Genomic DNA, 11002 nt, shown 5'->3' on the forward strand with positions numbered 1-11002 from the left:
TGAAAGGCATGGTATAGATTCGAAATTTTACTGAACTGTCTTCTGCACAACAAATGCATCTGGCATGTTGCCCCAATGTGTTCTTAGTACTACTACAAACTGGTTCAAATGTTGATTTATGTTGACAAATGTGATTTTCAAATTTAACAAATGTCATTTAACAAACGCTCGGTCCGACTTCGTGGCCTTCGAAGTCCTTTGAAGGATGCAGCCTCTGAATTGGGATGCAGCTTACGTATCAACAACTATTGAAGTTCAGTCCCAATACTTAAAAATGCAAGTTCAGAGGATGCATGAAAGTATTTGGAGGTTTTCTTGATATCGAGGATGAATCGAATGCAGACTTGATCGAATCGAACCGTTAGAAATTCCTGAAAACGCTGCAAGCCTGTAAGCTTTAAACCTCTCGTTCTCACTTAAGACATTGCAGCGCAAGCTCTCAAATACGTGATGGCTTGTGAAGTAGATTTGTGTTTTTGTTTTGCCTAAATTTAATATTCAAGTCACCTTTATTTGTGTAGGCCTAGCGCTTTTTTACAATACAGATTGTTTCATAGTAGTTTTACAGTGAAAACAGGAAAATAACGCAACAGTTTTTATTTTATTTTATTTTTTCCCGGCTGTTCAGCAGCTCTATAATAAGAAAACAGTGTCATTGTCCAGCTTAAGTAGCCTAAGTTCAATGTCGATTCATTTCGGTTGTCAAAATAATTAGTTGTTAATTTAGTTCTATACAGCAGCTCTAGAGAAAACGGTGATGTCGTCATTGTCCAGCTCACTTCAGTTCTTATACACTGGTGTGTCAATGCAGCTAATTGTAATACAATCTTTAGCATTTGTTAAAACATGCTTTTTTGCATTATTTAGCAGTCTACAGACCTGCTTCTGCAGTACATTTTTAACTTCCAGGTAGCGTAGCCTGGAAAACAACCATGGCTTTAAAACTTTTTCTTTTTACTGGTTTTAGGCAATTGGAGCCACCCTACTCATCAGTGCTGCGCCCTTCCTCATCCTTTTCCTCATTCCAGTGCAGTCAAACACGGACCAGCACCAGAAACTTCTCAAAGTGCTCTTGAGTTTCGCATCTGGTGGTTTGCTTGGAGATGCATTCCTTCATCTCATTCCTCATGCACTGGGTGAGTTAGCACAATTTGAGGTCATGTAACTGTAACACTCTGTCACATAAACTGATCCCCATACTCCACAGAGTATCCTTTTACTCTTGCTATATAAATATATTAGCATATTACATTGTGTATTTTGAGGTGTTTAAAAATCATTCCTAGTTTTGCTATTGTAGATAACAAAGAATATGTATAAATATGGTAGATTGTGTTTGTATATGAGAGAGATATGAATCTGTCAATTATTTTTTTTGATTAATCTGATAAAAGATATACAAATTATTATTCATTAAAAATATTGATAAATTTGTTTTGTCAAAAGATTTGTTTTTAAATCTTTTTTTTTTTTTTTTTTTTTATCTATCTTTATCTACTTTTGATCTTTTGGCTAAATGTAGGCCTAGTTACCATCTGAGTAACTGGCCCATGCTAACCAGCCTGACCTTCACCTTTTGATTTTATCTCAACACAGAACCTCATTCTCATCACGGTCAACCACACAGCAGTGAGGAGTCACATGTTCATTCACATGGTAGGGGTGAGTCACATGGTGGGTCATTGTTCAGTTATTGAAATTGGTGTTTTATTACTTCTACTTTTTTCCTTTTATAGTCTGTTTATAGTCTGGTCAAATTAAATATAAGAATAGAATTTACTAAAAGATTTTATTTTGTGCAGTGTCAATAAATGCTTATTTTCTGTCACAGGTGATGCCCATGGTCACATGATGTCAGTTGGTCTGTGGGTGCTGGGTGGCATTGTTGCATTTCTAGTTGTCGAGAAATTTGTTCGTCTTTTGAAAGGAGGACACTCTCACTCTCATGGTAAGTCTTGAATTATTTAAATTATTTGTGCATTAAAAACACTTAACATACATTCTTAATGCTGCATCCCTCTAGAATTGTAACAACTGTTTTAATCAGGGTTGTGTTACCGGCTGGCTATTTTTTATTTAAATTGCTTCTCCTTTCGGAAAGCTCAACAATTAAGAATGGCAGAGGACCAAACAAATTCTCAGAATTTTGACCGACCAAACAAATTCTCAGAATTTGGACCCACCAAACAGATTCTCTTTCTGAAATAAGAACAAGTGCACCATAACTCTGAGAATGTGTGTTTGTCTCTTTAGTAGGGATCGACCGATATGTATTTTTTAGTACCGATACCAATTTTTTCCCCATCAGCCTTAGCCGATGACCGATACGGGCTGCCGATTTTCTTGAGCCGATATTTGGAGCCGATACATTTTGCTCCCTCAATTTACATCATAAAAATGACACGATGTTAACAAATGTTACAGGTCTCAATTTAATAAAAGTAACATTTAACTAACTTCAAAAATTAATATTTAACAAATAGTAAAAACATGTGAGGTAGAACAAGAACAAGTAGATAAACAATTTTTAACAAATATTAAAAACAAAGTAGAACAAAAAAAGTTCAGTGCTGAAAATAAATATTTAAGCATAAATTAAATAATTACACTATTGCACACAGTAGCAAGCAGCATAATAAAGTGCACAGTGCACACTGTACTTCATTTTAAAAGAAACAAACTATGTACTGCATGGTTTCAATTTTTCGACATAAAATAAAATGAGCATGTCTAGTCTCTAATATCACTGCGATGGCGAGGGAGACACACACTACACGTGTCCAAACCTCAGCCAGGTGGGCGCTGAATAAATCTCCCACAAAAAGCACAGAACAACGTTGGCATTACTTAATCCCGTGACCAGTGTTCGTTACAGCACCCGTATGCATACTAGGGCTGTCAAAATTGCTCAAATGGCGTTTGCATATTCCCTCTTAAAAAACATATTCGAACATCCCGTTGCGCGTTTTGTTATTGACGCGCATTACGTCTAACAGGACACATAAAAAAAAAGAGACATACCTACTAGTATTAGATAGTTTATTTGAGTTTAAACATATTTGACAACTTATTAAAAAGCAAGTAAATCAACTAATGGCCAAGACCGCAGAGCTCACTCTGTCTCCCCTGGACTTGTCCCAGGCTTCATTCAGTGATTGAAGTTTCACAGTATAGAACCGTCAGTGAGCGCTCCGAGCGAGCTGTGCAGCTGTGGTAAGTATGCAACCGCGGGCGTGTTTTTCTAGCCTGGTTCAACCAGACTCTAGTTCATTTCATTTCCACAGTCTGGAACCGCTCCATTGAAAAACGTTTCCTTCCTTGTAGGCGGGTTAACAATTAAAGTTCAAATCTATTGGATCTGCCCAAAGTCACTCACGATCTGCCATAGCCAATCGCTAACGGGGTGTCGTGAGTGACGTATGTCAAGCGCCGAAATGGCTGGAGGATTATGTTTACAATAGGATTTCAGTCAACGAGCGCCGCAGGTTTTGTTAATCTAGGAACAATTATTAATTCGAAATGTATATTTGACACGAAGGACAGTGATATATTCATTCAATGGCGGAAGCTGTGTCTAATCATTACAAATACGCCGCTGTGGTCGTTTCTGATCTGCCGCAAATGCTGTAGCAGCTACAGTGAATGATCAGTCTGTCTCTATCTGCAGATGTGTAATAAACAACAATTTTTCATATTACGTCTTATTGTTTCTTAATTACCTTAATTATGGTCTTCAAAGTATGTGTTTGTACATTTTTATGTGGCATTTATTTTTTTTAGTAAAACAAATCAACCATTGACATCTAAAACTGAAAATCAAATATCTTCAAAGTATGGTTTTTCACATTTTTATTTATGACAATTTAAAAAAAAAAATCACAACCAATTTGTATGATTTACAACATGTAAAACTGACACACCAACCTCCTGCACGAGTGCACAAAGGGGCTCAAAATGTTCTATTCATCACAACAATCAGTAAATATACAGTTGGGAATATGAGTGACTGACATGACTCCTGAGCGGATCTTCAACAATAGTTTAGCAGGACTCGGGGCTTCCGAACACCGCGAACACCAGGCTAAACCGTCCGTCCAAAATGTCACGGTCATCGTGCACGAACTGCCCAGCACAAACTTCCAAACTTTCTGCCTCCTTCACTTGGTCCTCAGTTGTGCAACAAGAGGTTAGACGATAACAATCCGGCTTTAAATTCTGTATATTCGGCAGTTTCTTTTCCAACAACGGACCGAATAGCTTTTCTCACGTCTTTCTCCGCTGCCATTACTGAATTGAAACTGACGCGCTTACATCAACGTCATCTTTCTCAGCCACTCCCTCTATTCGCTGATTGGTCCTACAAAAAATTGGTTTCTGGAAACCTAAGGATATGGAGCGATCCCAGACGTAGTACTGAAGTAAAATGAAATTGAGCGGAAGTGCGTAGGAGGGCGCAGCCAGGCTAGTGTTTTTCCACATTCAAATATTAATTTTCACCTTCAAAATTAATAGATATTCGAATGTAGAATATTCATAGACAGTCCTAATGCATACTGAACGGATAGCCTACACCTTAGCTTTTTGCTGCTCCCAAATACAATGACAAGCAGTTAGACGAGGCATTTGCGTTTTCCATTTGGACCCACAAACTTGCTTAGTTGCAAGCACATAACAGTTATAGGACGACGTGTTTCCATTTTCAAAGTGTTTGACAATATTTCAGCAGTCAAACATTTAAAAGATCCTTTGAAAGTTTAAGTTACCATTCTTGTGAAGAGCAGGTTGCACTCTGCTAGTGGGGGAGGGCGGGGCACGTGAACTGCAGCATCTCCAGCAGAACAGAGCTGCCCGTGGCCGCCTGTCTATAAATAGCGCAGAGAAAAAAAAACTATCGGCGAACGCGCAGCGGTGTATCGGACGATTCCGATACACGTAAAAACCTCAAATATCGGCCCGATATATCAGCCGGCCGATATATCGGTCGATCACTACTCTTTAGGCTGTTGTATCTACAGAGCTTCTCTGAAAATTAAATTTCAGCACTGAAAATCTGTTTCCACACTGAATAAAGACTAGCCAAAAAAACGTTTTTGTCTTTTTTTTTTTTTTTTTTTTTTTTTTTTTGCACTGTAAGCGTGCAAGTTAGGTAAAGGCCAGACCAATAATAGCTAAAATTTCAACTCACTGCTTTTATCAATGCTCAAAATGAAGCAGCTGTTCTCAGTCACACAGTGAAGCAGCATTAGGGCCAAGAAAATAATTTTGTATTACTAACAATGTTGCTTGTGCTAAAATTATATACAAATATCATTTCTTATTTTTATGTATTTATTCAGAGTGATCTGGACATTCTTGACCGGTTTCCAAATACGATAAAAATCTTGTCTTGTTTTCAGCTGCTCCGAAGGCAAAAGATAGTGATGAAGAGGGTGACAAGAAAAGAGAGAAGGGAGAAAAAGAGAAAAAAGTCTCCAATAAGAATCCTGTAGAGACAAGTTCTGGTATGGAAACTCAAGTCAAAAAAGTGTATTTGAGTTTTTATTCTGTCTGTCAGTGCTGCTGTCTTGCTGGCAGAATATTTCAACTTCTCTTTGTCTCTACAGATATTAAAGTGTCTGGTTATCTGAACCTGGCTGCTGATTTCACCCACAATTTCACGGATGGTCTTGCGATTGGAGCGTCATTCCTTGTTGGTCCAGCAGTTGGTACTGTTACCACCATCACCATCCTCTTACATGAAGTACCTCACGAGATTGGAGACTTTGCAATTCTGGTCCAATCAGGGTGCACAAAGAAGAAGGTATGGATCTCAAGAGAGTGGATTTGTCAATATATGGTTTGGGGCAAATTTACATAAAGTTTAAGGGGGTTGTTCGCCCAAATCAATTCTATCATAATTTACTCACCCTCGTGTCCAAACCTGTATGACTTTTTTTTTTTTTTTGTAGAACAAAATTTGTTTGTTTGTTTTTGTTTTTTGCAACATATCAGTGCTATTTTTCTCTCATTCTACAAAATATCTTTTCTGCTGAAGAGTGTCAAATGGGTTTGGAATGACATGAGGGCGAGTAAAACAAACAACTTAAATTTTTTTCATTATCAAGGTTTTCATCGTCCAGTTATCAGTGTGGTTAATATCTATAAAGATTATAAATTGCTTATGTAATATGAACTTAAATTATCTTTATAGACCCCACAAAATCAACATTAAGGTTTTGCTGGTTGCAGTCCATATATACTAGTTTTAGGATAATCTGGCAGTCATATAATATACTTTTAAAAGCATTTAAATGTGTTTGTTTTCAGAAGATATACAGTTTTTAATCTGTAGTCTCTTATGACTAAACAGAGGCAGATTATGACATCACAGCCTGAGCCTGAGACACATCAGAAAAATGCCTGCAAAAAACTAAAACTTAATTTAAAATTGGTTGCTTGTTCACTTCTTTCTGATTTAAATAAGGTTGTTACAAAATGTATTTAGTCAATAGCAGAGATGGTTTTCTTTTTTTTATGCCTTGAGGTGTATTGTTTGTATTGAGGTCTGTTTACGTTCAATTAAGACATGTTTTTAACCATTAATCGCAAAAAGACATTGGCTAGATAGCCTTGGTATTATAAACACTGAAAAAGAGAACAGGACACAGCTGTTATAAGATTTTTTCAAACTACATCACCATTATTTGAAGTGAAGTGGCGTGAAGGCCAAGTCTGGTAACCTATTCTCGGAAATTGTACTTTCATTCGTCCAGTGTAGGGATCGACCGATATGGATTTTTTTTTAGTGGCGATACCGATTTTTGTCCCATCAGCCTTAGCCAATGACCGATACGGGCTGCCGATTTTCTTGAGCTGATATTTGGAGCCGATACATTTTGCTCCCTCAATTTACATCATAAAAATGACATGATGTTAACAAATGTTACAGGTCTCAATTTAATAAAAGTCACATTTAATTAACTTCAAAAATTAATATTTAACAAATAGTAAAAACATGTGAGGTAGAACAAGAACAAGTAGATAAACAATATTTAACAAATATTAAAAACATGAGGTAGAACAAAAAAAAAGTTCAGTGCTTATATTTAAGCATAAATTAAATAATTACACTATTGCACACAGTAGCAAGCAGCATAATAAAGTGCACATTGTACTTCATTTTAAAAGAAACGAACTATGTACTGCCATGGTTTCATTTTTTCTACATAAAATACAATGAGCATGTCTAGTCTCTAATATCACTGCGATGGCGAGGGAGACACACACCACACGCGTCCAAACCTCAGCAAGGTGGTTGCTGAATAAATCTCCCACAAAAAGCACAGAACAACGTTGGCATTACTTAATCCTATGACCAGTGTTCGTAACAGCTACCGTATGGATACTAGGGCTGTTAAAATTGCTCAAATGGCTGTTAAGGCAAAAATTCAATAAACAGACATCGCTGCGTAAGAGACACTCCAGAGTCAAATTAATAAAGAAAGAGAAGTTTTTTCTTGCAAGAATAGGCCCAATCGCTAACACAGATTGGTACACTGTGAAGAGAGTGACGCCCAGAACACAGGCCGGAGTCTGTCTTTATAGCTCTTCCAAGGTTATTCACTACAGGCCAAGTCTCTCTGTAAAATTCCACAAGCAATGGATTCAAATGCTAGGTTAGATTTACCGGTAACCCCCTCTATCCTCCCCAGTCTAAGATGACCTCTGACCCGACCGGTTCTCTGGTACCTCACTCCACTCTTGATAACGGAAAGACAAATTACAGTACTTCCTCCACGAATAACAAAACAATAAGACATTCCTCTGTTATTACATATACTGTAGGAGGTAAACAGATAGAAACTCAAGACCCAATGATCATATGTAATACATGTGAGATTAAAATTCCCCAACATGGCGTTTGCAGATTCCCTCTAAAAAAAATATTCGAACATCCCGTTGCGCATTTTGTTATTGACGCGCATTACGTCAATAACAGGACACATTAATACAAAGAGACATAACTACTAGTATTAGATAGTTTATTTGAGTTTAAACCTTTGACAACATATTAAAAAGCAAGTAAATCAACTAATGGCCAAGACCGCAGAGCTCACTCTGTCTCGCCCCGAACCCACTCTTTCTGGAGGCACTCTTTATCTTTCTCTCTCTCTTCCTCTCTCTCTCGCCCTCACGCTCTCTGCTGTGCGTCGGTTAAATGAACAACAACAAACAAATGTTGCGTGCTGATCAAGAGTTTTGTGCAAGCAATTTAAGGTTGTGAGTCTCGACTCTTGTCCCAAATATAGCAGGCTTCATTCAGTGATTGAAGTTTCACAGTAACGTTATATAGAACCGACAGTGAGCGCTCCGAGCGAGCTGTGCAGCTGTGGTAACGTTATTAGTCTGCAACCGCAGGCGTGTTTTTCCACATTCAAATATTAATTTTCACCTTCAAAATTAATACATATTCGAATTTAAAATATTCATAGACAGCCCTAATGCATACTGAACGGATAGCCTACACCTTAGCTATTTGCAGCTCCCTAATACAATGCCAAGCAGTTAAGTTTTATAGACGAGGCATTCGCGTTTTCCATTTGGACCCACAAACTTGCTTAGCTATATAGTTGCAAGCACATAACAGTTATAGAGCAACGTGTTTCTATTTTTAAAGTGTTTGACAATATTTCAGCAGTCAAACATTTAAAAGATGCTTTGAAATTTTAAGTTACCATTCTCGTGAAGAGCAGGTTGCACTCTGCTAGTGGGGAAGGGCGGGAGCTGCCCGTGAACGCCTGTCTATAAACAAGTGCCGGGAAGAAAAACTATTGGCGAACTATCTGCTGGCCGATATATCGGTCGATCACTAATCCAGTGCACACACATTAGTAGCAATTAGTAGTGAACACACACTGCAAACCGTGGAAACACATGCATAGTAGTGGGCAGCCATTCACTGAGGAGCTATTGGGGTAAGGTTCCTTGCTAAAGGGCACACAATTTGTTTCCTGCCGGTGTTGAGAATCAAACTTTTGACCTTCGGGTTAACTCTCTTACCATTAGGCCACAACTGCCCCCAAATTCATAAACATTATCACCGTTTTACTGCAGTAACTGGTATTAAAGAAATGTTATAGTTTCATAATAAATCTTTTCGTAAGAATCTGGCCGTCACAAGCTGTCCGATGTGGTGACTTTGTGAAATAAACTATGCTATTGATTATTTAAAAAGAGAGAGAGAGAGAGGCAAGCTCTTTGAAAGGTCCTGTCTTCCTTAATGTGTTGAAATGTTTTGGAATGAAACATGGAGGAAAACTGTGCTTATAAAGTCACTTCAAAGAATATAGCAAAAGTTAAATTGGTTACAAAAAGTTATGTTCATTAAACATCACTGTTTTTACTTTACCATTATTCTTAACTGTTCTTGTTTTCATCAGGCCATGTGTCTTCAGCTTCTCACCGCCATTGGTGCGTTAGCTGGAACTGCCTGCTCGTTATTGGCTGAAGGAGTGGGTGCTGCTGCCACAGCCTGGATCCTCCCATTCACTGCCGGAGGCTTTGTTTATATTGCAACTGTCACGGTTCTCCCAGAGCTGCTGGTTGGACGGTCTAGTTTATGGCAATCAATGCTGGAGATCCTAGCTCTGCTGTTTGGGGTGGGAATGATGGTGCTGATCGCTGAGTACGAGTGAGAGAGGAAGTGATGTTTGAAAGAAGAAATTGGAGTGGAGAAACCAATGCATGGTCACCAGAACCTTTAGAGACTAAAGACTTTGAAATTAGTGTTTTGAGATGAATGTTGACATAGTCCTCAAAAAAAGAAAAGAAAAATGAAGAGGGAGAGAGTGAAAGAAAATATAGAACTGCACTAATTTACCCAGAGACCAACATGAATGGATCACTTAAGTCGTTTTAGGCACATGAACCAACCTTCCCAGGGACCAACAGCTAGAAAATCATGCTCGGTTCATTTTACTGATAAGGTTGGGGATCGAAATGTGGGGACTCTTCGGCATTGATCATTATGATCCCAAGATCTATTGTCTCATGTCACTGAAGCAAATGCTCATCAGTAGATTGCTTTTAAATAAATATTGGTTGGGTTAGTGTTAGTTATCATTGTCATTTGACTGCTGTTCACACAATAAAGCTTTGTGATTCTTTTAAAAGCAATGTGCTCTATCTCTTTGCTATGCAGTTTCTTTGATTTCCTCTGGTGAAATAGTCGGCCATTTCAGGTATAGTTGTTACTCAGTAATAGTAACTGTGTAGTCAATGAAAGTAACTGTGGCTCTCCACAATTAAATACACACATATCGCAGAGTAATAGTTTCACATTATCATTGGTGATGGTTCTTCAGAAGAGGCAAACTGTGGACAGTACTTTTTGAATTTTAGTTGTTGGTGTGTTTGGTTTTTTTTTTTTTTTTTTTTTTAGTTTTTTCTTATTGTCTGTAACCTTAACGCAGTTTTAACCATTTCTCTTCAATTTGTTTGGTGTAAACCCTTTTCATTCTTTGTAAAACAAGCATATACTTCTATGGGGATTACTATTATTTAGAAATGGAGGTAATGTTTTGTTCAATTTCAGTTAAATAAAACAATTGTTTGTGGTAGCATCTCTAGTCTCTATTCTGCCTTAGTACAGCATAATTGTGAAATAATAATAATAAACAGCATAATAATAATTGTGAAGGCTATTTCTCAATGCTATTATGAATCATGAGGCCAGCAATCAATAGCACTACCATTTTCATCATGTGCAGCTTTAAAACTGTTAAACCGGTTCAAACCCTCTAACAGGTGAAGCAGTCAAGCAAACAGAAGTGTTGTTTTTTCTCATTTGATTTTAGCATGGTTGTCGATGCTTGGAAACATTGTTTAGTTTATTTTGGTAACAAATACTGAAATCACTGTTGCTTTCTCCGCTTCCTCTTTCTACAGCTTGTTCTCATCTGTTTGTTTTTGTGACCCGTTTTTACTATGTGCTTCCAAATCCCAACTAATATTAATACTAACA

General features: G+C 37.6%; 1 protein-coding gene across 4 annotated transcripts in view; it reads left to right on the forward strand.

Moving 5' to 3' along the window:
- The window catches only part of slc39a7 (solute carrier family 39 member 7), a 46358-nt gene extending 35760 nt beyond the window's left edge, over positions 1–10598 (forward strand). For 2 of the 4 annotated variants that reach the window (XM_089123386.1, XM_089123385.1), the window contains 6 exons: positions 968–1136; positions 1597–1674; positions 1832–1948; positions 5397–5501; positions 5604–5800; positions 9420–10598. In XM_089123386.1, coding sequence (XP_088979512.1) covers positions 968–1136; positions 1597–1674; positions 1832–1948; positions 5397–5501; positions 5604–5800; positions 9420–9674 — 921 coding nt within the window. In that variant the 3' untranslated portion in view covers positions 9675–10598. The remainder of the gene's footprint in view (positions 1–967; positions 1137–1596; positions 1675–1831; positions 1949–5396; positions 5502–5603; positions 5801–9419) is intronic. The other 2 variants (XM_089123387.1, XM_039683734.2) reach the window with 2 other exon arrangements.
- Positions 10599–11002: the final 404 nt, after the last annotated feature.

This window comes from Pimephales promelas, chromosome 18 (genome assembly GCF_988280905.1).
Source record: "Pimephales promelas chromosome 18, fPimPro1.hap1.1, whole genome shotgun sequence".
NCBI classification, from domain to species: domain Eukaryota; kingdom Metazoa; phylum Chordata; class Actinopteri; order Cypriniformes; family Leuciscidae; genus Pimephales; species Pimephales promelas.